The 27,197-nt window shown below is 59.2% G+C and overlaps 2 protein-coding genes across 4 annotated transcripts in view; one reads left to right on the top strand and one right to left on the bottom strand.

Annotated features, from left to right (window-relative positions):
• Positions 1-9,638, top strand: part of LOXL3 (lysyl oxidase like 3) — a 28,221-nt gene extending 18,583 nt beyond the window's left edge. Inside the window, 12 exon segments of the mRNA XM_077814736.1 lie at positions 775-834; positions 1,106-1,325; positions 1,567-1,747; positions 2,293-2,447; positions 4,177-4,350; positions 4,497-4,652; positions 5,023-5,185; positions 5,947-6,190; positions 7,495-7,610; positions 7,803-7,939; positions 8,831-8,942; positions 9,565-9,638. Coding sequence (XP_077670862.1) covers positions 775-834; positions 1,106-1,325; positions 1,567-1,747; positions 2,293-2,447; positions 4,177-4,350; positions 4,497-4,652; positions 5,023-5,185; positions 5,947-6,190; positions 7,495-7,610; positions 7,803-7,939; positions 8,831-8,942; positions 9,565-9,638 — 1,792 coding nt within the window.
• A 3,512-nt stretch (positions 9,639-13,150) lies between these two features.
• On the bottom strand, positions 13,151-27,060 carry HTRA2 (HtrA serine peptidase 2). Of its 3 annotated transcripts, none has more exons than XM_077816144.1 (8): positions 26,657-27,060; positions 25,286-25,490; positions 24,963-25,157; positions 24,663-24,695; positions 23,986-24,094; positions 15,608-15,677; positions 13,931-14,026; positions 13,151-13,578 (listed from the first exon to the last, which is right to left on the bottom strand). In XM_077816144.1, exons 1-8 carry the CDS (start codon positions 27,043-27,045, stop codon positions 13,413-13,415), a joined length of 1,263 nt encoding a protein of 420 aa, XP_077672270.1. In that variant the 5' UTR covers positions 27,046-27,060; the 3' UTR covers positions 13,151-13,412. The 3 variants fall into 3 exon arrangements, with proteins under 3 accessions (XP_077672270.1, XP_077672271.1, XP_077672272.1); XM_077816145.1 differs by having other exon boundaries at positions 24,963-25,154; XM_077816146.1 differs by having other exon boundaries at positions 13,413-13,578; positions 13,957-14,026.
• Between the last annotated feature and the right edge of the window lie 137 nt (positions 27,061-27,197).

Genomic DNA, 27,197 nt, shown 5'->3' with positions numbered 1-27,197 from the left:
GCGATGCTGCCTGTTACAGCAAGGGTGTTGAATTACGGCCAGCGCAGGAGCGAGCAGTAGAGTCTGAATTCCAGCTTTCCTTCCCGACCCAGACACGCCGGGCACTTCAACTATGCTGGGGCAGGCTGATGCTGCATCAGGAGGAGTGGGGCTCCTGGCAGGGCTAGGCACAGTGCCTTGGGGGAGACAGCCTGTAAACCTGCCTGGCCCCCTGCAGCTAGGTCCCCGCCCAGGGCACCTGCCTGCCAGCCAGCCCCTGCCTGTCTGTGGGATTACACGGGAGAGGGTGAGGTTGCGAGCAGTGCAGGGCGCTCATCCCCAGGGGTCGCCTGGGTGGGGAGCATGCAGCATGCATGTCATGGCCATAGGGCACCAGCCGCCATGCATGCTGCATTCCAGGGAGCATGTGTTTGCCTGTGGGATGTGGTGGCTGGCGTGACACAGGACATGGCTGCGTCACGCCTGTCATGGGCCGTCAGGTGGGAAATGAAGTCACTCCAGTGGGTGACTGGTTTCTAGCCATGAGGTGGGAGAAGCTATCGCTGGCAGCAGCTGCCCTCCTGCTGTGAGCCCTGCCTGAGGCCTGGTGGAATGGGTGGCCCCTGGGCCCTGTCCAGGTGGCTCTGGTGCCCACAGGTCTGGATCTGGCCAGGGCCCTGGAGGCAGCTGGGCAGCCCCGTTCCACCTGGCTGGCGTTGGCAGGCAGAGCCAGGGCAGGACGTTGGTTGCAGGCCTGGCCTCCGAACTCCTTGACTGTTGTTTTCTGTTTTCCAGGCTGGTCTCCAAAGCTCGCCCCAAACACAAGCACAGGGAGGACTTTGGGGGCCCCAAGAGGTAAATGGGTGCCCAGCACCAAAGGGTCCCAGAGTCCAAAGGCCTGTGGCCTGCTCTGGGGTTCCCTGGTGAAGAAGGAGTGTGGGCCTCGCTGGCCGGGGCTGTGGGGGGGCGTGCTGCAAGGGGCTGGGCCATGGAGTGACAGTCTCTCTCTTCCCTGCTGATTGGCGTTAGGGTCATGGATGGTGAGAGTCTCTGAGCTGGGCTCGGCGCCTGGCACCCCACTGCCCCTCCCATGCCAGGCACTCACGCTCTGCTCTCTGCCTGGCAGGTTGTACCTGGAACGGCAGCAGCTCAGCTACCGGCTTCACTCGGTGGCCTGCACAGGGAACGAGGTACACATCTCCATGTGCCCCTTTGAATTCTACAAGGGCAACGCCACTGCGGCTTGCAAGGGCGGGATGCCTGCAGTGGTGAGCTGCAAACCAGGGCCCCTCTTCACCACGGGCAGTGCCCCGAAGAAGAAGAAGCAGGGGCAGCAGCAGGGCCAGGTAAGTGCTCTCCGTGGGTTCAGCATGGGGCACGCGGATTGTTTTGCTCCACCCACTGGGTATCAGGCAGTGATGCCAGCAGCTGGAATGGGGGGCACCCAGTGTCAGTCACTGGGCTGGGGCAGCCTATCTCCCAGGGCCTGGTGGGGGCAGCAGGAGCCCTAAGGTGCCCCTTGGTTCTGGGCCTGGCAGAGGGCAAGAGCGTCAGCTGTCCCGTGACATGTCTACCACGCTCTCGCAGCAGCGCGTCCGGCTGAAGGGCGGAGCCAAGGCCGGGGAAGGCCGGGTAGAGGTGCTGAAGAACAGCGAGTGGGGCACCGTCTGCGATGACCGCTGGAACCTGCTGACAGCCAGCGTGGTGTGCCGTGAGCTGGGGTTCGGCAGTGCCAAGGAGGCTCTGACAGGAGCACGCATGGGCCAAGGTGAGCTGGGTGGTGAGGGGAGAAGGTCTGGGGCAGCCCTGTGCATATGTGGGAGCATGTCAGAGCATGCCGGGGAGCCCATCAGGGCATGAATGTGGACATGTCTGCCCTCTGGGCGCTTGTTTGAGCCCCTGAGCCTGTTGCTCTGCAGGGGAGAGAACCTGGCTCGAGGGGGCTCTCCCCGCATTGGGGTGAGCCTGGTGCTGAGCAGCTTCAGCTCTCAGTGAGCGCTCTGCAGTCTGGGTGCCCTCGCGCCCTGCCCCTGCCCTTTCTCTGCCAGCCTCTCCAAGGGGACTCCAGCCAGGCAAGCTGCAAGGGCTGGGAGAAATTCAGCCTCCAAGGGAGAGCCCAGCCCCTGCAAGGCCAGCGAAATGCCTGACGCCAGCCCCATAGGAACTGATCAGGTCTGAGGAGACCCCGATATGTGTCCAACAGGAGGGAGGGTTGGGGCGAGGAGTGCTCCTAGGACTAGGGTAGGTATGGGGATTTCCTGGGGCACTGTCTGCCTGCCTCCCCATCACCCTGGCCCCTCTGCTCCCTGGCAGGGATGGGTCCCATCCACATGAACGAGGTGCAGTGCACAGGCTCGGAGAAGTCGCTATGGAGCTGCCCTTATAAGAACATCACGGCGGAGGACTGCAAGCACTCCGAGGATGCCGGGGTCCGCTGCAACATCCCCTACATGGGCTACGAGACCATGGTCAGCACCGCACCCTGTGCAGGGGGGCAGCCCCCCAGGGCTGTGGGGAGGGGCCTGGCTTAGAGGCTCACTGAGCGTGGGGAGCCCAGGATCTGCTGCTCTGCCAGAGCCCCAGGTCCCTGCCCATCTGCTAGCAGAGTGGGGGCCATCTCTCCTGGCAGGGCTCACAGGTCCCAGCCCTCTCCAGCAGTTCTCCCCTCATGTTCCACGTCACACTGAGAGCTCCTGGGCATGGAGGGGGCAGGAAAGGTGGCCCTGACACCATTTGTATGCCACCTCTGAGACACAGGTAAAGTGGGCATTGCCGCCCCCCAACAAACAGGGTGCTCGTGCTGACTAGAGCCAGGCGTTACTGCAGTGGTGTGGAGCCATGGGACCCAAATGGGAACCCTGCACGTGCACAGCGCTGTCTGACTGCCCACAGGGAAACCCGGCATGGTAACGCTTTTCACGGGCAACCCACGAGACACTGGGGTAGCCCCCTGCTCGGGGTGTGTGTGTGTCATGTGCCAGCTGGGGTAGCCCCTGCGAGGGGATGGGGGGCACATGCCAGCTAGGTTTTACCACCCAGAACATATGGCAGAGACCCCAGTGCTGCCATGGTTCTTGCTGGTCCCATCCTAGGTGCCAGCTGGTGAGGCTGAAGGGAGACGATACCCAGGCTGGGATGTGGGAGGACTGGTCATACGCTCACCGCTGGGCACTTTGTGGAGCAGTCGGGGGTGGGAGGGGACCCTCAGCGCAGTCCCTGTTCCATTTCCTCTGCTCCCCTGTGGGTTGCTTCCCCATTCCATGGGTCTCAGTAGTGTCCTGGTGCCCCTGCCGCCAGGCGTCTCTCTCCCATATGGGTTGGTGCTGGCCAGGGGCTGTGATGATGGGAGGTGTCTCACACGCCCAGGGTCTGTTCGATTCACAGCCTGCACTGGAGTTGTTTCTCTGCCCCTGGGCGTGGCACCCCGCAGTGCTACCCCAGGTCTGGGGAGGAGAGGAGCACCCGCCCACGGAGAGGGGAGTCCTGAGCCCCCGTCAGGATACTGCTGCTTTGCACTGCATGCTCCCTGCGTGCTCATGGGGCCTGGGCACCGAGGAAGCTGGGGGCACACAGCTCCCCCCTCGGCACGCTCCCACCTTGTTCCCCTTGAACAAGGAGCTGCATGTGCTGCGGGTCTCTGCTGATTTCACTCCCCATCTCCAGGCCCCCAGCACGAGCCTGGACGAGGATATCGGCGCCTGCACGGCAGCTGGACAGGGCTGGAGTCACGTGGCGTGAGCTCTGCCCTGGTTCTGCCGCACTGGCCAGTGGTGGATTGGGAGGGGCAGCTTGGGCACATGGTGCCCCCTGGAGATGAAGTGACTGCAAATCAAAACAGCAGATGGGAGGGGCCGTCTGGGCTGCAGGGGGATCAGGGCTGGGGTGGCAGGATTGGCTCCCCAGGCCAGCTCTGCAAGGGCACTCCCTGGGCAGACAGGACTGGGTGCTGCCCAGGCTGCACCTGCTCTGAGATACAAGGTTCAGGCTGTAGGGGCTGCCCCAATGGCCCCTTCCCCAGCGCCAGTTCAGGCCCCAACCCCATGGGAAGAGCCAGCTCATTTCTATGTGGGAGGCTGCTGGGGGACGTGGGGCACCTGTAGCTCTGCAAGTGGAGCCCTCAGGGACCCAGCTGGGCCCTGCCACCTGCCCCTCCCATGGCTCCCCCGCTAACCAGGCCTTGTCACCTTCTCTCTGCAGATTCGCCTGAGCGGGGGCCGGAGCCGCTTCGAGGGGCGGGTTGAGGTGGCGCTGGGCACTGGGAGCAATGGGCGCCCCGCCTGGGGCCTGATCTGTGGCGATGGCTGGGGAACCCTGGAGGCCATGGTGGCTTGTCGCCAGCTGGGCCTGGGATTCGCTAACCATGGCTTACAAGTAGGTGTTAGTGCTGGCTTGGCTAACCGCGTCACGCAGGGCCCAGGACTCCTCCGTGGCAGGACGAGGACAGCATGCTGGGTTCACAGGGCTGGCTGGCTGTGGGGCGGGGCTGCATGCTCACGGCCCATAGGGCTTCTTCACAGATCCGCATAGTAGGAGGAAGGACCCCAACCGAGGGCCGCGTGGAGGTGAAGCGAGGCAGTAAGTGGGGAACGGTCTGCAGTGAGGGCTGGACCACCAAGGAAGCCATGGTGGCATGTCGCCAGCTCGGCCTGGGCTACTCCTTGCATGCAGTGACGGTAGGTGCTGAAGGGGTCCAGGCCTCAGGGCCAGTGCCCGCTCCACTGGGAGTGTGGGGAGCAGGGGTTTGCCCACTGGGACCGGCTCAGGACTTGCTCGCAGGGCCCAGGCAGTGCGGGGAGGGATGCTTGGGGGCTTGGTCTCTGGGAGCTTCTGGAGGGGTTAAACTCACAGATGGCATTTGGGCCCGTGCCAAGCAGGCAGGAAGGTACGCACAGGTCCCACCGCGGGTGGGGAGGGGGAATGGCACGGACACGGCACACACAAGTGTGGGGTGGGAATGGGGCACGCCCGGGGCTCGGTGCCTGGCTTGCTGTGCAGAGGGGCAGGGGGCACACGGGTCTCTGACCAGCCCGGCGTCTCTCCCAGGAGACGTGGTACTGGGACGCCAGCAACGTGACGGAGATGGTGCTGAGCGGCGTGAGGTGCGCTGGCCACGAGATGGCGCTGAGCCACTGCCAGCACCACGGCAACAGCCTCAACTGCAAGAAGATGGGCACCCACTTCGCCGCCGGGGTCATCTGCTCCGAGAGTGAGCTGGAGCGGGGGGGGCGGGAGCTCTCGTCACCCTGGCCCGGCTACTAGCAATCCCTCTGAGCCAGTGGTTGTGCCTCGCAATGCGTTACGTGGGCTGCAGGTTGAGAACCACAGTCCCCTGTGCCCAGCGTGGGGCCAGGAATGGAGCCCTGAGCGTCGGCCAGGCAGCCAGAACCGAAATCCTGCTGCCGTGCTGGGCTGGGCAGCAGCCGGCACCCCCAGCACCGGGCCAGGAGCGGAGCGCCCGGGGGGCCAGCAGCCAGGACCTGACAAGAGGGGCCAGGAGTGGAACCCAACGTAAAACCTGGGGCAAACCCCTAGTTCCAAGAGACCCTCCCCACAGCCTGCCCCCAGACCCACTCTCCCGCCCACTGGGGCACTCACCAGCCCCCTGCTGGTGCAGGTTGCAAGACCCTGTCTCCCCGTCAGCCAGCTCCATCCCCTGCCAGACCAGATCAGCAACTTTTGAACTTTGTTTAGCACAGCTGGGCGCTACCTGGTGGCATCCCCTTTTTAAGAACTGCTGCTCTGAGCCACCCTTTCAGCCCTGGCCCTGTGCTCTGATTGGCTGCTCTCAGGCCCCCTGCTTTGATTGGCTCAGACCTCATCATCATCCCTGCACTTAAACCAAATATGGCCTTGACCTCCTCTGTCCCCCCACCCAACACTGAGCAGGCCCCCCGTGTCCTCCAGAAAGGAGCAGGCGCCCCCGCATCCTCCGGCCCCCCAGAACTGAGCGGGTCTCTGTCCCCCCAGCTGCCTCGGACCTGCTGCTGCACGCCCCGCTGGTCCAGGAGACGGCCTACATCGAGGACCGGCCCCTGCACATGCTGTACTGTGCGGCGGAGGAGAACTGCCTCTCCAGCACCGCCCGCAATGCCAACTGGCCCTACGGGCACCGCCGGCTGCTACGCTTCTCCTCCCAGATCCACAACCACGGCCGTGCTGACTTCCGCCCCAAGGCCGGGCGCCACTCCTGGGTCTGGCACGAATGCCATAGGTAAATGGGGGGCTCGCCATGGCGCAGGCGTGCAGGGGCGTGGGTCAGGGCCAAGCTGGGAGGGAACCTTAATTGGGCCTATATGGGAACAATGGAGGCCAAGGTCCCAGGGGAGGCTGGGCTGGGGCCAGGGGAGGCCGAGGTCCCAGGGGAGGCTGGGCCAGGGCCAGGGGAGGCCGAGGGGGGAGGAGGCTGGGTAGAGCCTGGGGGAGGCCAGGGTGGTGTGGGGTGCTGCGCTCTGGGGAGTCAATGGGCCATGCTGGTGTCTTGCCCGTGGCTGCTAGCCAACTGCTTAGTCACTGCCTGTCTGCCACAGGGTGAGGTCCTGCGGGGCTGTGGGAGTGGCAGTCCTCGGGCTGGACCTCGCCACGCTCAGTCTCTGGGCCAGCCTGTGTGTCGGGGTGGGGGGGAGCCTTGCAGTTACTGAAGGAGGTGGAAGTGAGGGGTAGCACCTTGCCACCGCATGACCCTTTGACCTAACATCGGCCCCAGGAAGTCCTGGCTCCAGGCCTTGAGGGGTAGCTGAGTGCCCAGGTCATCCTGTCCGAGCCATGGCCAGTCTCCTCTTTGCTCCATGGAGTTCAGTCCCGCTCTGGGGGGGTCTCCCAGCCTGGCAGGGGAGCTCTCAGGGGAAGGACCATGGGAGAAGGCTGGGGGTGGGGAGGAGGCTGGGCTTGGAGATGGGAGGGGGAACCCTGGGGGAGGCTGCTGTAGGGCAGGTTATGGGAGCCCTGAGGGAGGGGGATCTGTGGGCTCCAGCGGCACAGAACTCGCATGGAGACATAGTGGGGCTGTGAGCACTAACGTAGGGGGACCAGGGTCCCTGTGATCGCCCATTCTGGGGTCTTTTCCTTGCTCCCCTCTCGTTCTGCATGACAATGCAATTGCAGCAGGTGCTGGAGCGGGGCCAGGGCTCTGTGCAGGGCTGCATGTGAAAGTGCTTGGAGGTATGACTGGGGCCCCACTGGGGGTATGTGTCTGGGCTGCCTCCCAGTGCCTCTCTGGGACAGACAGATAGATACATGCCCTGCCTCCCCTCCCACTCCATGCCTCTCTCCGGGCTGCCCCTTCCCCAGGGCCATGTCCCCAGGATATTCCCAATATGCCGCCCTCATGCATATCTCTGGGCTGTTCTCCCTCCTCCACCCTCCCAGGCCTCCCCCCGGCTCGCACCCCACCCACTGTGTCTGTCTCTGGGCTCCCCCCTCACCCCCGCTGCAGCACACCTCTGGGATCCCCCTGTCTCTCACCCCGCCCACTGGGTGTCTGTGAGTGCAGTGCCTTCGGTCTGTGTCTCTTCCCAGGCACTATCACAGCATGGACATCTTCACCCACTACGACCTCCTGACCCCCAACGGCAGCAAGGTGGCCGAGGGCCACAAGGCCAGCTTCTGCCTCGAGGACACAGAGTGCCAGGAAGGTGGGTGCAGCGTCTTGGCACTGCCAAGAGTCGTGCTGGAAGCGAGGGGAGAGCCCAGGGGTGGGGCTGTGTCTGCCCACTGATCTCTCCTTCCTCTGGGGCTGCCCCATGGGGAGCTGCTGCCTGTCTCGGGCTGGGCTCGCTGTGCGGCGGAGGGAGGGCCAGGGTAAGTGACCTCACCCCCCGTTCCAGACGTGGCCAAGCGATATGAATGTGCTAACTTCGGAGAGCAGGGCATCACCGTGGGCTGCTGGGACCTGTACAGGCACGACATCGACTGCCAGTGGATCGACATCACCGATGTCCGGCCCGGCAACTACATCCTGCAGGTACGTGGGGCAGAGGCTGCTGCGCCCTCCCCATGTGTGTGTGGGCAGCTGCCGGGTACCCGGAGCCCCAGCTGCTGCCCGCTCTTCTCTGCCTCCTGCTTCCTAGCCCGTCAGAGCTTGCTTTCCAGAGCGTGTGTGAGTGCAGTGTGTGTGTGTGGTCGCGTGGAGTGGCTGTGTGCCTGAGTGGGGTCGGGTGTGCACCTGGCGGGAGGGAAGGGGTGGCGTCTGGGCTGGGACAGGCCAGTCTTGGAGGGATGAGTTTATTGGTAGGTGCTGTCCTAGAGCTGAGGTTGCATTTAGTTTGTGGCACGATGGGGCCATGGGCTCTGCTCATGTGGCAGTGAGTTCCACAGTCCAGGGATGGCCTCCAGGACGGTTCTGTCTCCCACTCTCCCCACCTTGGGCTGCCAGGGTCAGTGTCCTGGTGATGTAGCAGTCAGAGAGGTGTTTCTTAGGGAGGGATCCCCAGGGCGTGGCTAGCAGCCCAGAGGCCTGGAGCTGGATTCTGTACTCAGGGGTGAGGCTGTGCAGAGCCGGGCCCTGTGGGGAATGTGGGCCCAGTGCCCTGTGCTGCTGGGTGTGTACCAGATAGAGCTTTCTCAGGCCAGGAGCTTTGTGTAAAGCTGGGCCAGCTGCTGAATGTGTGTGTGCGTGTGCGGGGGGGGAGGGACACACATCGTAGGGAATTAGGATTTAAATTGCCAGCTGCTTAATCACGTATTTAAAATCCTGGCTAACAAAACCTCAGCATGGGGCAAGAACTGGGGCGGCTGCTGTTCTAGCCAGAGAGGGACACAGGGGTACATGGAGCCCTGGCCGGGGGAGATGGAGGAAGGGACACGGGTGTGGCGGCCAGGCAGTCCCTCAGCCCCAGGTTGGTGCCCTTGGCAGGTGGTGATTAACCCCAACTACGAGGTGGCCGAGAGCGACTTCACCAACAACGCCATGAAGTGCAACTGCAAATACGACGGGCATCGCATCTGGGTGCACAACTGCCACATCGGTGCGGGGCCGCGCCAGAGCCCTGGGAGAAAGGGGGCAGCCTCACCCGGCACAACGGGGGGCAGGGCAGCAGAAAGCGGTGGGGGTGGTGCAGGCAGGCGGGGAGGCACCAGTGTTGGGCACCTCGGGTGATGTGGGGGGTAGGTTTGGGGGGAGGGGAGGTGACATTAGCAGTAGGTGCAGGGCAGGCTGGTGCTGAGGGCGGTGAGGGGTAGGTTTGGGAGAATGGGAAGAGGGGGGTGTTGAGGGCATGGTGGTGGGATAGGTTTGGGGATGGTGGGGACTGGGGGGCCCACTGGCTGGGGGTATGGGGCAGGGAGATGGGTGGGAGGGGAGGTGGCACTGGGTGCAGGGCAGGCTGGTGCGGAGGGCAGCGTGGAGTAGGTTTTGGGGAGGTGGCATTAGCTACGGGGGCTGGGCAGCGCTGTGAAGTAGGTTTTGAGGGGGTGATGGGGACCGCGGGTGGCGGGGAGGGGGCATTGGTGGCAGGGCAGCACTGTGGCAGGGTGGTGCTAGGGGCGGGGAGATGGGTAGGTGGGATTGGCTTTGGGGGCTGGGCTGGGGCAGGGGGCTGCTGGGGGTGTCTTCCCTCACTGGCGCCTACATCTCACCTCGTACTTCAGGTGACGCCTTCAGCGAAGAGGCCAACAAGCGGTTTGAACAGTACCCAGGACAGCTCAACAACCAGATTGTATAGTGACCCGCTGTCCCCTCCCACGCCCCCCGGAGACGGCCATCTCCCCCACCGCTCCCCCACATGCCGGGTGCTCCGAGGAGGAAGCAGTTTGTCCCGGGCTGGCAGCGTCACGTCCCCGGCTGGCTTGCGGGGCTCCGCGGTGTGAGAATCTGTGCCCAGCAGCAGCTGCTCCATGCCAGGTGCAGCCTCTGTCCCGGCCTGGCCGGGGAGTCCTCGGGTGTCTCTGAATCTTGGGCAGGATTTTCTTGGGCTGAGGTGGCCACCAAGTTCTTGTCTGGCCGTGCAGGGCCTGATAGGAGGTAGGCGCTGGGCACTGCGCCCCATGGCACCCAGCCCTGCTCAGGGAGAACTGTGGACTTCTACCACCGGGCAGTATGGGGGCTTCCCCACCTCCTTGTGGGGCTGAGGTGCAGCATGACACCAAGCAGGGCAGGGTTAGAGCCGGGGCCAAATCTAGCAGCTTCCTCTCCCTGGGAGGGTTGGAGAAGTGTGTGGGTGGCCATCTGGTGCCTCCAGCTCTTGCCCCCCATCCTCTCCTCCCACCGCTGCCATGCTCATCCTGCCCCTCCGCCCCACTGGCCTTGACCAGCACCCACAGCCCCAAGCCGTTCTCCTGCCCGGCCGACACAGGAACCTCATGGAGGAGCAAGCAACGGCTCCAGGCACCTTACACAGCGTCCCTAAGCCTATGCCACCTGCAGGGCTGGCCGGGTCTGGGCCCTGTCACGCCTTTCTCTGTACAGTAGCTTGTCTATGTACTTGAAGAGCTAAACCATGTCAGGCAGCCCTGGGCCCTGCTTCCCCGACTGTGGCAGGGATGCCCCCATTTCTTAGTTGTCATTTTATTTTCTGTATAAAAGTGACGGTCTGTTTCCCTGAGTGCTACTGGCTGGTTTTTCCTAAGCTACAGGCAGGGGCTTCCTGCCTGGCCAAGGGGAGAGCCTGGCCCTGAGACAAACCAGGGCAGCACAGGCCTGCTGCTCATGCCCACAGCTCCCAGCAAGGGTAGGTATCCGCATGGAGAACATGGGGATGGGGGCTCAGCTGCAGTGCACATGCCAGCCCCGGCACCAGCAGTGAAGGGCAGAATGGCTTTGCCCTGTCCCTGACAGGGGAAGCCTCAGGAGGGGGAGCCCAGTGCTCCCTGGGCCACAGGCTGGGCAGCTGCTCCTGCAAAGGGTGCGGTAATGCCACCCAATGAACCTGAGGCAAACCCCAGGAGGGCCAATGCCCTGAGGGCTTGAGCATGGCTGAAGCCACTGAAAGAGGCAGCTGCAGGGGACCTCTGCCTGCAAGCTGGGATGTGGGGGGTCAGCTGCTAGGAGATAAAGGAAGCCCAGGCTGGGGGGCAGAGCTGGGCCTGGCCCCAGGGCGTGGGGTTTGTTGGTGCGACAGGAGGGGGCAGACTGCAGAGCTTGCGGGGGGTGACGGAAGGAGAAAATGGTGTGCCTGGGGACAAACTGCCCTGGGCCAATGCCCAAAATGGTTCCAACACAAGCCCCTGGCTCCAGCAGTTTGCCTGTGGCCCCACCAGACACGGCTTGGCAGCCCCAGAACTGCTGAACCCTGCCCCTGGACAAGGCGTGTCAGCAGGAGCAGCTGGGGCCTGGAGCCAGCCCTGTGCCCCCAAATGCATGGGGCTGTTGCTGGCTGGGCCCAGCCTGCAAGGAGGCACTGGGGCCAGCTCACAGCTGTCACTGGGCCCCTCATGCACCACTGAGGCAATGGCCCAGCCTGGCCTTGCTGCAGCAGGACTGCAGGCAGGCTGAGCCTCAGGGCCATGAGATGCAGGCGCATGGCAGCCCAGCACCTGGACCCCAAGGCACCAGAACTCACCTGGGCAGGGCATCTGGTGTGCATGGCCCAGCATCCTGCACCCAGGCCTAGGCACCCATGTCCCAAATGGGCATGATCAGGGCAGGAAGCCTGAGAGGTAGTAGCAGGTGCCACTGCAGAGGCCCAGGGCCAGCAAGAATCAGAGGCAAGTTGGTTGGGCTAGGAGAGCAGGGCCCCAAGGTGGGTAGCCCAGGTGCCACCACTGAAGCTGGACTGAGGAGGAAGCCAGGTGAGACTAGTGGAGATCACTCACACAGGAGAGGTGAGGGCAACATAAGCAACTGCATGGGGAGCTGCCCGGGCTGGGCTGGGGGAAGGTGCTGGCTCCTGGCTTTGGAAAGAGCCCTGGCATGGCTGCTACCACAGCTCTTTCCCCCCGCAAGCAAGTGCCCCTCCTCCCTGGCTGGGGTTTGGTGTAGAACAAATTCCACGGGAGGGGCCAGGACTGGCTGTGAAAGGAGGCCTCTATGCTGGGCTGTTTTTCCTCAGTCTGGGAGCGAGCCGCCGTACTTCAGAGCTGCCTCCCCACCCAGCACTGAGCTCCTTTCATACGTTAAAGCAGCCACATGGCAGGGCAGCCCAGAGCCCCAGCCCAGCCATACAGCTGCTCTCCTGCTGGCAGCATTTCCCTGCCCTGGGCCCAGCTGGCTGCTCCCTGGCGCAGGGAATTCCAGGAATTGGGGAAGAGCATGGAGCTGCTGGTTCCCAGAATGCCACGCTGGGAGCTCCCTGCTGCAGGGCCCAGGGACAGGAAGAAACAGCCCAGCCAGCAGCAGCAGGGCAGTGAGAGGCAAGCAGGTCCCTGCTCCCCAGCCAGTGCATGCAGGAGACCAAGGCAACCCTGTGGCTGTTGCTAGGTCAGGCAGGGAGTCTCAGCCGCACAGCTAAGGGGAGCACATCCAGGGGGCCTGCCCCAGCAGCCCCTGTGCCACCCTCCCTGAGCCCTGGGGGAAGCAGCAGCCTGGGAGTGAGTGGGGCAGGTCTCCCTTTGTGAGGAGCTGGGAGGGGAGCACTCCAGCCCCCAGTGATCAGGCAGCTGGCCTTGAGGCTCCAAGGGACAGGTTTAGGCCCAAGGGAAGAGCTGGCCAGGACTGACACACATGTCCCCTTCCTGGCAGAAGCCAGGGCTCAGTTCAGACCCGGTACTGCAGCCCCTCTCACCATGACCTGAGAGCAGCAGAGCCTGGAGCCCATGCAGCGACTGGAAGTGATCTGAGCAGAACACTGCCTGCCGAGTCCCAAAGCAGGAACACCCCTCGCCCCCCCAGAGCTGCAGCAGCCGTAAGAAGTGCTGACACCAGCCCTGGCACTTCCCCTGGCCCCCCGCCACAGCCACGCGGCCCTAATTCTGTGACGGGAGCCCCTGCAGCCCAGGAGGGAGATGCCATGTCCATGAGCAGCAGTCAGACCACAAACCCCACCGTGATCCCCGAGTGGGGCCAGAGCCCAGCCTGCCCTCCTCAGCGCATGACTAAAGCAAGCGGATCAGTGGCTGGGGGCCTGCATCTCCAGGATGCCCTTGGCAAAACTCCGTCACCTGCCCTTGTCTGGCTCTGACTGCAAGAGGAGAGCCCCCACCCTGCCAGAGCCGGGGGTACCCATCCCAGGAGTGGCCCTGCCTAGCTGCAGCCGGATGCAGGTTCCCCCAGCCTCAGGAGGGAAGCAAGGGCCATGGCTGAGTGTTCCCCAAGAGAGGTTTAATGTGGATGAGGGAAGCAGACAGCAGCCGCCCTGCCATAAGCCAGTTCCAGGACCAGCCCCGCTGGTTGGGGCGTTTCAGGCTCTTGCGAAGGCCCTGAGTCTCCTCTGTGCTGCCCTGTCTGGAAGCACAGGACCTCCTGCCTGTCACCTCAAGCCTCTCACTCGGTTTGTGTGCTTCAAGCTAAGGCCCAGTGCCCAGGCCAAGTCCATTGCGCCCCCTGCCAGCTGGGCAGCTCTCTACTCCGTGACCTCAGGGCTGACGTTCACCAGCAGCACGTCATGGCCTCGCCGCACCAGCAGGGTCAGGCTGTTCTGCGTCCGCACAGCCTCGTAGATGTCCTCTGCGCGCCGCACCGCCTGCCCATTGATCTCCTGCACAACATCACCCGCCTTCAGGCCCGCCCTGTCGAGAGAGCAGACACCAGCATGCTGGGGGTCCGGCAATGATGTATGCAGACCCTCCCCCCCCCCCCCCAGAGCCCTACCCCAAGCAGATAGGGATGTGGAAGTCTGGCCCCGCCTAGAGCAGCTGGCTGGCTCTGGGTTGTGGCTCCCCTGGGAAAGCTGCAGTGTACTGAGGTGAGTGCAGCCCTCCCAGCCCGGACAGGTTAATCCCATCAGGAACACACTGGCTGCTGGTGCAAGCTGCCTGGGGGCAGGGGATGGGCACTGAGTCCACAGTGAGCACCCTGCTTTCTGGCCCCCAACCCTCCACAGCAGCTAGCGTCAGGACCTTCCTTGTAAGCAGCACTTACTGATGGGCTGGGGAGCCAATGATCACCTTGTGGATCAGGACCCCATACGAGACATCAGGGAAGCTGGAGTCTCGCAGCTTCAGCTCGGCCAGGATACTGCAGAGAGAAAGAGAGAGAGAGCGAGCGTGCGCATCACTGAAACACCACCCAGCCAGAGGGCCCTGGTGAGGGGCTGAGGACACCGTGTCCCAGCACTGCAGCAGCCTCACCGGGCAATCAGCTCCTCATGGGGAACAGAGCACGAAGCCACCAGGTGGGACTTTGCCCGGCCCTACGACCTGAGAGAGACCCCAGCAGCCAAGCCTGCCTCGCCCCCAGCCACACCGAGGGGCAAGGAAGCAGAGCCACTGCCCATCCCCGTGTGCCCCTGACACACAGCAGTCCCCCAAGGACAAGGCAGCCGGAAAAGAAAGTGGGAGATGCCAGGCAGGACCAGAGCCAGCCTGCACCCAGCCCAGTTGCCCATCCCTGAGAACGGCCAGCAGTAGACGCTCCAGCAGCAGCCCTGCCATAGGGGGGCCAGGTCAACCTGCCCCAGGAAAGTCCCCTCCTGACCTGGCAGCAGGCAGGTTCTAGCTCTGCCACACATGTGCTATTCTAGCTGGGCCATTGTCTCCTGCCCCTCTCCAGGACTCAGCCCTGCTCCCCCAGAAAAAGCGGACTCGCCAGCACACGGGCGCCATCTCCTGGACACCAAGAAATGCAGTTTAAGAAATCAACCACCACCATTAACCCCGATTCAAGGAGACACCGGTGGCATCTCCCCTTCCAGCACCCCAAGAAGGGGATGTAAAAGACCAAGGGCACCAAGCAGCAGGATCCCCAGGCCTACCTGGAAGCAGGACTCAAGAGCAGAGCATAAGCTCATAGCAAAGGCAGCAGTACCTGTCCCCGTTCCCAGGGAGTGCTCGGGGGAAGATGCCTGCTGGTTCATGTCACGGCATTCTTTTGTTGGACCACCGCACTACTAACCCCACTAACAGACTGAGCTCCGAGAGTCAACTAAAGGTACATCCCAAGGCCCAGCCAGCCAGAGACCCACAAAGTCCCTTATGCAGCTGAGCCTGAAAGCTCCAGCTGGCCAAGACACTTCAAGGCTCAGTGGACGCCCTTCGGTGCACTGCCAGGGGCTGCCTGACTAGGACATCCCGGAGCACGTCATAAAGCAGCGTGTGGGGAATGCAGAACTCTGGCCACCTGCCATGGAACACAAGAGCTGACTTTTGTTACTGTTGCCTGGCGATTTCCCATTACCGCAAATGGGCCATTTGCATTCCTCCGGAATGACACAACTTCTCCATAATTGCTGTGCAAGACCATGCTGGCCTGCGGTGACACAGTAAATTTCAAGATGCCTGGTATTGGGCAGAGATGAGAATAGGTCTCTCTGTCCAACTCAGCTAAGAGACGGCTGGGAAGGTGTGATGGGAGACTGAATCTCCCTGGGAACTCATCTGCCAGGGCGAGGGCTGGGCAACTGCAGCGAGCACAAGTAAACTAATTGGCCTGGGGTGAGGTGGGACCCACGGGGGCTTTTCCAACTGCAGAGTGATTCTCTGTCTGGGTTCCTGGAGTTGGGGGGTGACAGGCTCCCCTCTCCAGCTTGCTTTCCCGAGAGACTCTGGCCCCCAGGAAAGCTCTGGAAGCATCACCCGGCCCCAGACTCAGGACACATACCTGGGGGTCAGTGTTAGCATCATCACCCCAATGTAGCGGCGCTTCATCTCCGTGCTGCCAAACCAGGAGCCTGTAAGAGGAAAGGAAACCAGGTCTAGAACGTGCAGGAAGGGACCTGTGTGAGCACGCTCCCTCACCCTTCACAGCACAAGGCCAGTCCAGCTGGGTCACTGCTCAATCACCTTACAACAGAGGGAGGGGCTCCAGTCCAGGAGAAAACCATGCTCCGCCCCCAGGCTGCAGCCTGCCAGTTCCATCCCACGCATCCACCCCCTACAGGGCAAGTATCACGTGGGGAAACAGCGGCTGGGGGCTGGGAGAGCAGGGACACCCCAGATCATTGCCAACATCCTAACTGCAGCTGCTCTGCCATTCGGACCCACCACGCACAGACTGGGGCTGCCGTTGTGTAGAGAGCCCAGATTCTGGTCAAGGCCCTGAGTAGATCCCCAGAGCACCCTGCCAACCCATAGGCAGAGAGAGGCCCAAAGTCAGAGTTTAAGGCCAGAAGCGACCCTCAGATCAATCTAATCTGACCTCCTGTACATCACAGGCCACTGAATTTCACCCAGGAAGCCCTGCATTGAGCCCCAGAGCTTGTAATTACGAATGGCTACTGAGCCAGACCAACGATCCATCGAGCTCAGTATCCTGGGTTCTGACAGTGTCTGGTGCCAGACGTTTCGAAGGGAATGAACAGAACAGGGCAATTAGCAAGTGACACATCCCCTGTCATCCAGTCACAGCTTCAGGCAGCCAGAGGCTAGGGACACCCAAAGCATGGGGCTGCGTCCCTGACCATCTTGGCTAATAGCCATTGATGGACCTATCCTCCAGGAACTTATCTCTTTTCTGAACCCTGTTATACTTTTGGCCTTCACAAAATCCAGTGGCAGCAAGTTCCACAGGTTGACTATGTGCTGTATGAAGAAGGTACTTTATATTTGTTTTAAATCTGCTGCCAATTAATTTCATTGGGTGATTCGAGATTCTTGTGTTATGTGAAGGGGTATATAACACTTCCTTATTCACCTTCTCCACACCAGCCATGATTTTATAGATCTCTATCACATCCCCCTCAGTCTCATCTTTTCTAAGATGAACAGTCCCAGCCTCTTTAATCTCTCATATGGAAGCGGTTTCCATACCCCTATGTTGACCTTCTCTGTGCCTTTTCCAATTCTAATATATTATTTTTTAGATGGGGCAACCAGAACTGCATGCAAGCTGTCGGCGTACCATGGATTTATATAGAGGCAACATGGTATTTTCTGTTTTACTGTCTGTCCATTTCCTAACCGTTCTATCACCATTCGCTTTCTTGACTGTCGCTGCACATTGAGCGGATGTTTTCAGAGAACTATCCACAGCGACTCCCAAGATTTCTCTTTAATGGTAACAGCTAATTTAGACCCCATCGTTTTATATGTATAGTTGGGATTATGTTTTCCAAGGTGCATTAACTTTGCATTTATCAACTCTGAATTTCATCTGCGACTTTATTGCACAGTCACCCAGTTTTGTGAGATTTTAACTTTGTAACTCTTCAGTCTGCTCTGGACCCATCTTGAGTAATTTTGTATCATCTGAAAGCTTTGCCACCTCACTGTTCATCCCTTTTTCCAGATCATTTACGAATATGTTGAATAGGTCTCAGCCCAGGACAGACCCCTGGGGAACACCACTATTTACCTCTCTCCATTCTGAAAACTCACCATTTATTCCCATCCTTTGTTTCCTATCGTTTAACCAGTTACTGATCCATGAGAGGACCTTCCCGCTTATCCCATGACAGCTTACTTTGCTTAAGAGCCTTTGGTGAGGGAACTTGTCAAAGGCTTTCTAAAAAGCCAAGTACACTATATCTACTGGATCATCCCTTGTCCGCATGCTTGTTGACCCCTGCAAAGAATTCTAATAGATTGTGGAGTCATGATTTCCCTTTACAAAATCTGGTGACTTTTCCCCAACAAATTGTGTTAATCTCTGTGTCCGATAATTCTGTTCTTTACTACAGTTTCATCCAGTTTGCCTGGTACTGAAGTTAGGCTTAATGGCCTGTAATTCCAGGATCGCCTCTGGAGTCTTTTAAAAATATTAGTATCACGATGAAAGAAAAGGAGTCCTTGTGGCACCTTAGAGACTAACCAATTTATTTGAGCATGAGCTTTCGTGAGCTACAGCTCACTTCATCAGATGCATACGTGGAAACTGCAGCAGACTTTATATATACACAGAGAATATGAAACAATACCTCCTCCCACCCCACTGTCCTGCTGGTAATAGCTTATCTAAAGTGAGCAACAGGTTAGGCCATTTCCAGCACAAATCCAGGTTTTCTCACCCTCCACCCCCCCACACAAATTCACTCTCCTGCTGGTGATAGCCCATCCAAAGTGACAACTCTTTACACAATGTGCATGATAATGAAGTTAGGCCATTTCCTGCACAAATCCAGGTTCTCTCACTCCCTCACCCCCCTCCAAAAACCCACCCCCATACACACACAGACTCACTCTCCTGCTGGTAATAGCTCATCCAAACTGACCACTCTCCAAGTTTAAAACCAAGTTAAACCAGAACATCTGGGGGGGGGGGGGGGGTAGGAAAAAACAAGAGGAAATAGGCTACCTTGCATAATGACTTAGCCACTCCCAGTCTCTATTTAAGCCTAAATTAATAGTATCCAATTTGCAAATGAATTCCAATTCAGCAGTTTCTCGCTGGAGTCTGGATTTGAAGTTTCTTTGTTTTAAGATAGCGACCTTCATGTCTGTGATTGCGTGACCAGAGAGATTGAAGTGTTCTCCGACTGGTTTATGAATGTTATACTTCTTGACATCTGATTTGTGTCCATTTATTCTTTTACGTAGAGACTGTCCAGTTTGACCAATGTACATGGCAGAGGGGCATTGCTGGCACATGATGGCATAAATCACATTGGTGGATGTGCAGGTGAACGAGCCTCTGATAGTGTGGCTGATGTTATTAGGCCCTGTGATGGTGTCCCCTGAATAGATATGTGGGCACAACTGGCAACGGGCTTTGTTGCAAGGATAAGTTCCTGGGTTAGTGGTTCTGTTGTGTGGTATGTGGTTGTTGGTGAGTATTTGCTTCAGGTTGCGGGGCTGTCTGTAGGCAAGGACTGGCCTGTCTCCCAAGATTTCTGAGAGTGTTGGGTCATCCTTTAGGATAGGTTGTAGATCCTTAATAATGCGTTGGAGGGGTTTTAGTTGGGGGCTGAAGGTGACGGCTAGTGGAGTTCTGTTATTTTCTTTGTTAGGCCTGTCCTGTAGTAGGTAACTTCTGGGAACTCTTCTGGCTCTATCAATCTGTTTCTTTACTTCCGCAGGTGGGTATTGTAGTTGTAAGAAAGCTTGACAGAGATCTTGTAGGTGTTTGTCTCTGTCTGAGGGGTTGGAGCAAATGCAGTTGTATCGCAGAGCATGGCTGTAGACGATGGATCGTGTGCTGTGGTCAGGGTGAAAGCTGGAGGCATGCAGGTAGGAATAGCGGTCAGTAGGTTTCCGGTATAGGGTGGTGTTTGTGTGACCATTGTTTATTAGCACTGTAGTGTCCAGGAAGTGGATCTCTTGTGTGGACTGGACCAGGCTGAGGTTGGTGGTGGGATGGAAATTGTTGAAATCATGGTGGAATTCTTCAAGGGCTTCTTTTCCATGGGTCCAGATGATGAAGATGTCATCAATGTAGCGCAAGTAGAGTAGGGGCTTTAGGGGACGAGAGCTGAGGAAGCGTTGTTCTAAATCAGCCATAAAAATGTTGGCATACTGTGGGGCCATGCGGGTACCCATAGCAGTGCCACTGATCTGAAGGTATACATTGTCCCCAAATGTGAAATAGTTATGGGTAAGGACAAAGTCACAAAGTTCAGCCACCAGGTTAGCCGTGACATTATCGGGGATAGTGTTCCTGACGGCTTGTAGTCCATGTTTGTGTGGAATGTTGGTGTAGAGGGCTTCTACATCCATAGTGGCCAGGATGGTGTTATCAGGAAGATCACCGATGGATTGAAGTTTCCTCAGGAAGTCAGTGGTGTCTCGAAGGTAGCTGGGAGTGCTGGTAGCATAGGGCCTGAGGAGGGAGTCTACATAGCCAGACAATCCTGCTGTCAGGGTGCCAATGCCTGAGATGATGGGGCGCCCAGGATTTCCAGGTTTATGGATCTTGGGTAGTAGATAGAATATCCCAGGTCGGGGTTCCAGGGGTGTGTCTGTGCGGATTTGATCTTGTGCTTTTTCAGGAAGTTTCTTGAGCAAATGCTGTAGCTGCTTTTGGTAACTCTCAGTGGGATCATAGGGTAATGGCTTGTAGAAACTCGTGTTGGAGAGCTGCCGAGCAGCCTCTTGTTCATATTCCGACCTATTTTTGGAGGGGGGTGAGGGAGTGAGAGAACCTGGATTTGTGCAGGAAATGGCCTAACTTCATTATCATGCACATTGTGTAAAGAGTTGTCACTTTGGATGGGCTATCACCAGCAGGAGAGTGAATTTGTGTGGGGGGGTGGAGGGTGAGAAAACCTGGATTTGTGCTGGAAATGGCCTAACCTGTTGCTCACTTTAGATAAGCTATTACCAGCAGGACAGTGGGGTGGGAGGAGGTATTGTTTCATATTCTCTGTGTATATATAAAGTCTGCTGCAGTTTCCACGGTATGCATCTGATGAAGTGAGCTGTAGCTCACGAAAGCTCATGCTCAAATAAATTGGTTAGTCTCTAAGGTGCCACAAGGACTCCTTTTCTTTTTGCGAATACAGACTAACACGGCTGTTACTCTGAAAAGTATCACGATGGTAATCCTCTAAACATCTGGTACAGAAGCTGATTTAAGCAACAGGTTAGATACCCCAATGAACAGTTTTGCAATTTTGTATTTCAATTTATTCAGAACTCTTAGGTGAATTTTGTCCTGGTGACTTATTACTGTTTAATTGATCAGTTTGTTCCAAAACCTCCTCTATTGATACCTCAATCTGGGACAGTTCCTCAGATTTGTCATATAAAAAGAATGTCTCAAGTGTTGGAATCTCTCTCTCATCCTCAGCCATGCAGACCAATACAAAGCGTTCATTTAGCTGTTCGGCAATGGCTTTATCATCCTTGAGTGCTCCTTAAGCACTTTGATTGTCCAGTGGCCCCACTGATTGTTTGGCAGACTTCCTGCTTTTGATAGGCTTAAATTTTTTGCTGTTTTTGAGTATTTTGCTAGTTGCTCTACAAATTCTTTTTAGGTCTGCCTAATTGTACTTTGTGTTTGTCAAAGGCATCTTCCAGAAAGGCGTCGCATCTGGATTTAAAGAGATCAAGTGATGGAGAATCCACTGCTTCCCTTGGGACTTTTTTTTAAATCTGAATTTGTCTGGCTTCAAATTCCAGGCCCCGGTTCCTGTTCTGCCTGTCTCTGCTAGATTAAAGAGCCTGTTAGTGCCCGGTATTTGCTCCCTGTGTACGTGCCTAGCCACTAATCAGGTCACCTGTATTTCATAGAATCATAGAGTATCAGGGTTGGAAGGGACCTCAGGAGGTCATCTAGTCCAATCCCCTGCTCAAAGCAGGACCAATCCCCAATTAAATCATCCCAGCCAGGGCTTTGTCAAGCCTGACCTTAAAAACTTCTAAGGAAGGAGATTCCACCACCTCCCTAGGCAACGCATTCCAGTGTTTCACCACCCTCCTAGTGAAAAAGTTTTTCCTAATATTCAACCTAGACCTCCCCCACTGCAACTTGACACCATTACTCCTTGTCCTGTCCTCTTCTACCACTGAGAATAGTCTAGAACCATCCTCTCTGGAACCACCTCTCAGGTAGTTGAAAGCAGCTATCAAATCCCCCCTTATTCTTCTCTTCTGCAGACTAAACAATCCCAGTTCCCTCAGCCTCTCCTCATAAGTCATGTGTTCCAGACCCCTAATCATTTTTGTTGCCCTTCGCTGGACTCTCTCCAATTTATCCACATCCTTCTTGTGGTGTGGGGCCCAAAACTGGACACAGTACTCCAGATGAGGCCTCACCAATGTCGAATAGAGGGGAATGATCATGTCCCTCGATCTGCTCGCTATGCCCCTACTTATACATCCCAAAATGCCATTGGCCTTCTTGGCAACAAGGGCACACTGCTGACTCATATCTAGCTTCTCGTCCACTGTCACCCCAGGTCCTTTTCTGCAGAACTGCTGCCTAGCCATTCGGTCCCTAGTCTGTAGCTGTGCATGGGATTCTTCCGTCCTAAGTGCAGGACCCTGCACGTATCCTTATTGAACCTCATCAGATTTCTTATGGCCAAATCCTCCAATTTGTCTAGGTCCCTCTGTAGCCTATCCCTGCCCTCCAGCGTGTCTACCACTCCTCCCAGTTTAGTATCATCCGCAAATTTGCTGAGAGTGCAATCCACACCATCCTCCAGATCATTTATGAAGATATTGAACAAAACCGGCCCCAGGACCGACCCCTGGGGTACTCCACTTGACACCGGCTGCCAACTAGACATGGAGCCATTGATCACTACCCGTTGAGCCCGACAATCTAGCCAACTTTCTACCCACCTTATAGTGCATTCATCCAGCCCATACTTCTTTAACTTGCTGACAAGAATACTGTGGGAGACCGTGTCAAAAGCTTTGCTAAAATCAAGAAACAATACATCCGCTGCTTTCCCTTCATCCACAGAACCAGTAATCTCATCATAGAAGGCGATTAGATTAGTCAGGCATGACCTTCCCTTGGTGAATCCATGCTGACTGTTCCTGATCACTTTCCTCTCATGTAAGTGCTTCAGGATTGATTCTTTGAGGATTTGCTCCATGATTTTTCTGGGGACTGAGGTGTGGCTGACTGGCCTGTAGTTCCCAGGATCCTCCTTCTTCCGTTTTTTAAAGATTGGCACTACATTAGCCTTTTTCCAGTCATCTGGGACTTCCCCCGTTCACCACAAGTTTTCAAAGATAATGGCCAATGGCTCTGCAATCACAGCCGCCACACTCTCGGATGCAACTCGTCCGGCCCCATGGACTTGTGCACGTCCAGCTTTTCTAAATAGTCCCTAACCACCTCTTTCTCCACAGAGGGCTGGCCATCTATTCCCCATGTTGTGATGCCCAGCGCAGCAGTCTGGGAGCTGACCTTGTTCGTGAAGACAGAGGCAAAAAAAGCGTTGAGTACATTAGCTTTTTCCACATCCTCTGTCACTAGGTTGCCTCCCTCATTCAGTAAGGGGCCCACACTTTCCTTGGCTTTCTTCTTGTTGCTAACATACCTGAAGAAACCCTTCTTGTTACTCTTAACATCTCTTGCTAGCTGCAGCTCCAGGTGCGATTTGGCCCTCCTGATTTCATTCCTACATGCCCAAGCAATATTTTTATACTCTTCCCTGGTCATTTGTCCAACCTTCCACTTCTTGTAAGCTTCTTTTTTATGTTTAAGATCCGCTAGGATTTCACCGTTAAGCCAAGCTGGTTTATTGCTTTTATAAAGAGCTCAGTTTGTTTAAGTCTCTCGCTGCAGGGCATGTTCTCCAGCCCTCAAACCATCCGTGGCTCTACTCTGCACCAGCTCCAATTTTTTGATGTCCTGTTTAAAATGTAGGCACCAGAACTGAATGCAACATTTCAGTATTGGTCCCAGCAGCCCTTCTGGAGCTCTGAGGTGCCAGTTATCCAGTCTGCTGCTTTGAAAGTGGTTCTCCCTAGCAGTTGCTGTTTAACATCCTCCTCACTGGTGAGTTAAATCTTGGAGGAGTTGCACCCAGACATTGTCTCTTTCCTGTTGCACCCCATAGGCCCCAGGGAGCAGATGGGCACTCATGGCCTCTTACCACTCAGTCCCCTCATACCAGGATGGGAGAGCTCCCTGGCCCCTTTGCAGTTAGGGACGCAGCTGCTAAAGCCTGAACCGCAGAACTGCACTGCCTTCCCTCAAAAGACGGATGGGAGAGCTCCCTGGCCCCTTTGCAGTTAGGGACGCAGCTGCTAAAGCCTGAACCGCAGAACTGCACTGCCTTCCCTCAAAAGACAGATGGGCCCCGGCTCCCTTCTCCAGAACCCAGCTGTCCTCAGGCACCTCTGCCTGGCTCCATCCCTTCCAGCCGCCCTGCTACCATAGCTGAGAAGAAGAGAACCAGCCTGCAGTGGAGGGGGGCTGGGGACAGCCCAGGGAAACTGTGTCTCTGCCTGGAAGGGTCCCTCAAGGGGACAGGCTTTTCCCTTGGACTCGACATGCTGGGGACAGGTTGAGACCCGGTCCTCTGCCAGGGATAGATGAATGACAGCCCCAGCAAGAAGTTTGGAGTGGGTGCTCCTATCCCCCACGCCCCCAGCTCTGCTCCACTCCCTCTGCCTGTATCTCCCCTGCACCAGCACACTCACTTTTGCGCTGTTCCCCTTTCTGCAAGAATTCCCGCAGCCGGTCCGAGGGGATGGCGAAGGAGATACCTGAAGTCACCTTCATTGTGTTCACCCCAATCACTTCGCCGTCCTGCCAGGAGACAATCACCATACAAGCCAAGTAGGGTACCAGCCATCCCTCCTGACCCACAGTTTGCCCCCTTGCAAGGAGAAGAGGGACATGGCACTAGGCAGGACTCAAGCCCAGCCCATCCAGGCTTCCACCAATTTGCTCCCAACACATACTTGGCTGGGGGTGGGTCAGGCAGTGGTACTCTCACAGGGGCGAGCAAGTCGCACTGGCTGTGGGGACCACGTAGCCCTTCTTCTGTGCCTTATAAGTACCAGACCCCAGTCCAGTTACCCCCAGTTTTAGACTGTGGCTCGGTTCAGGTCAGAGTCCCCTGGGCTGTGGGCAGGGCCTGGGAGATGAGCATCTTGGGTCAAGCTCCTGCCTCACCTGTCCCACCAAGGGTCTGATTCAATGCTCCCAGTGGAATATGAAGGGTCCCGGCTGCCTCATCTCTGTACTCCCTGCTGGCAGCATGAGGTGGGCACCCCCCTTCCACAGAGCAAATGAGACAGGGCTGGAGCACCCAGCCCAAACGGGCACCACATTCCCTCCCAGAAATGGCTAACGCCCAAATGGCAGCACTTACCAGGTTGACGAGGGGGCCCCCTGAGTTCCCGAACTGCAGCAGGAGAGAGAGGGGGAGAGTCAGGCCCCAGCAGCGACATTCCCACCGGAACACAGCCCCTGGGGAAAATAACCCAGATCCCCTGCCTCGCGCCCCCTCCTGCTTTCCAGCTCATCCTACAAGATGCCCTCTGAAACCTCAGTACATGCAGGCCCCCTTCCCTGGCTCCACCCACCACCCCAAACAGCAGTATGGTGGCTTCAGCCAGGCCCCCCACTGCCCTCCCCAGCCCCCGATTGCCCTGCCCCCCACTCCCCTTACATCTATGGCGGCGTCGGTCTGGATGTACTCCATGTTGGAATCGGCCAGGCCCAGCTCCTGGCTGCCCCGCTGGGCAGAGCTGACGATGCCAGAGGTGATGGTGTTCTGTAGAGCAAAAGGGCTGCCCATAGCCACAACAAACTCACCTTGGCGCACCTCTGAGGAGCGGCCCAGGGGCAGCGTGGGCAGAGGCTGCTGTGGGGGGAGAGAAAGACAGGTCAGCGCAGGGGCATTGGAGCAGGCTGAGAACTCCTAGCCTTGTGGGCAGATGAGGCCAAGAAAAGGCTGCGCGCCCCTAGCTGCGCACCTGGCTCCCCACACACCTTGGGGTTGATTTTGATAGTGGCAATATCTGCCACCTGGTCAACCTCCCGGACCACAGCATCGTAGAGCTCCCCGCTAGCCAGCTTCACCCGCAGCCGCCGCCGATTCGCCACCACGTGGGCGTTGGTCACGATGAGGCCATCCGGGGACACCACAAAGCCAGAGCCGTTAGAGATGGGCACTTCCCGGCCCGAGAAGGGATGCCTGCGGGACAAGAGCCAGAGGCAGCTGTGGGGAGAGCCAGGGTCAGCGCGGGGGGAGGCACCCACCTCCATAATCGGCAACCCCTTTACTGGAGACACAGGCCCCCTTCCTGCCCATCGGCCACCTCTCCCGTGGCCAGGGCGCCCGCCTCCGCCTCTTTCTGACCAGAGCACCCAGCGGGGCCAGGCCCCTGCCACCAATCAGGACCACTACCTGGGAGGGCTGGAGCCGGGGGCGGGGACACGGGCGGTACCTGCCCAGGATCTCGATGTAGACCAGCACAGGGGTGGGGGGCTGGAACCTGCCCAAGATCTCGATGTAGACCAGCGCGGGGGCGGGGGGTCCGGAGGAGGGCAGGCCAGGGGGTGAAGGGTCGGGGGGTGGCCGGCGCTGGGCGCGGGCCGGGCGGGGCCGGTACCTGCCCAGGATCTCGATGTAGACTAGCGTGGGGGCAGGGGCCGGCGTGGGGGCTGGAGGAGGAAGGGTCGGGGGGCAACGGTACCTGCCCAGGATCTCTATGTAGACCGGCAGGGGGCGGGCCGGGGGGGGGCCGGTACCTGCCCAGGATCTCGATGTAGACCAGCGCGGGGGCGGGGGGTCCGGAGAAGGGCAGGCCAGGGGGTGAAGGGTCGGGGGGTGGCCGGCGCTGGGTGGGCGGGGCCGGTACCTGCCCAGGATCTCGATGTAGACCAGCGTGGGGGCAGGGGCCGGCGTGGGCGCGGGGGCTGGAGGAGGAAGGGTCGGGGGGCAACGGTACCTGCCCAAGATCTCGATGTAGACCGGCAGGGGGCGGGCCGGGGGGGGGCCGGTACCTGCCCAGGATCTCGATGTAGACCAGAGCGGGGGCGGGGGCCTGGGGGGAAGGGTCGGGGGGGCCGGCGCTGGGGCCTGGGGGGGGGCCGGTACCTGCCCAGGATCTCGATGTAGACCAGCGCAGGGGCGGGGGCCGGAGGGGGAAGGTCGAGGGGGGGCCGGCGCTGGGGGCGCGGGCCGGAGGGGGAAGGGTCGGGGGGGGACCGGTACCTGCCCAGGATCTCGATGTAGACCAGCGCGGGGGCGGGGGCCGGAGGGGGAAGGTCGGGGGGGGGCCGGCGCTGGGGGCGCGGGCCGGAGGGGGAAGGGTCGGGGGGGCCGGCGCTGCGGGGCGGCCGAGGGGGGGCCGGTACCTGCCCAGGATCTCGATGTAGACCAGCGCGGGGGCGGTTTTCTGCACCACGTCGGCGATGAAGTTGAAGGCGGCGCGGGCGGAGCCGGGGGGCCGGCCGGAGCTGGGGGGCGGCGCGGGCGGGGCCGGCACCGCGGCGCGCACCGGGGGCAGCAGCGCGGGCGGGTCCCGGCCTCGGGCCCGGAGCAGCAGCAGCAGCAGCGCCCCGGCCCCGGCCCCCGCCAGCGCCCAGCGGGCCCGGCCTCCGGGAGGCGGCGGCGGCGGCGGCTCCCCGCGGTCCGGGCAGGGAGCGGCCGCCAGGCCCCGCGTCGGCCCCGAGACCCGCGTGGGCGCCAGCAGGGCCCGGCCCCGCCAGGCCGCTCGCACGCCGAGCGCCCGGGCCGCCGCCATTCTGCGCGCGCCGAGCCCGGGGCAGGCCGGGAGACGGAGGCCCGCGCGGGGCAGGCCGGGAGCGAGGCGCGCCGAGCCCGGGGCAGGCCGGGAGACGGAGGCCCGCGCGGGGCAGGCCGGGAGCGAGGCGCGCCGAGCCCGGGGCAGGCCGG

Source organism: Eretmochelys imbricata, chromosome 4 (assembly GCF_965152235.1).
Source record: "Eretmochelys imbricata isolate rEreImb1 chromosome 4, rEreImb1.hap1, whole genome shotgun sequence".
NCBI classification, from domain to species: Eukaryota; Metazoa; Chordata; order Testudines; family Cheloniidae; genus Eretmochelys; species Eretmochelys imbricata.
Note: the sequence above shows the minus strand (reverse complement) of the source record. Positions and strands in the feature narration are given on the sequence as shown.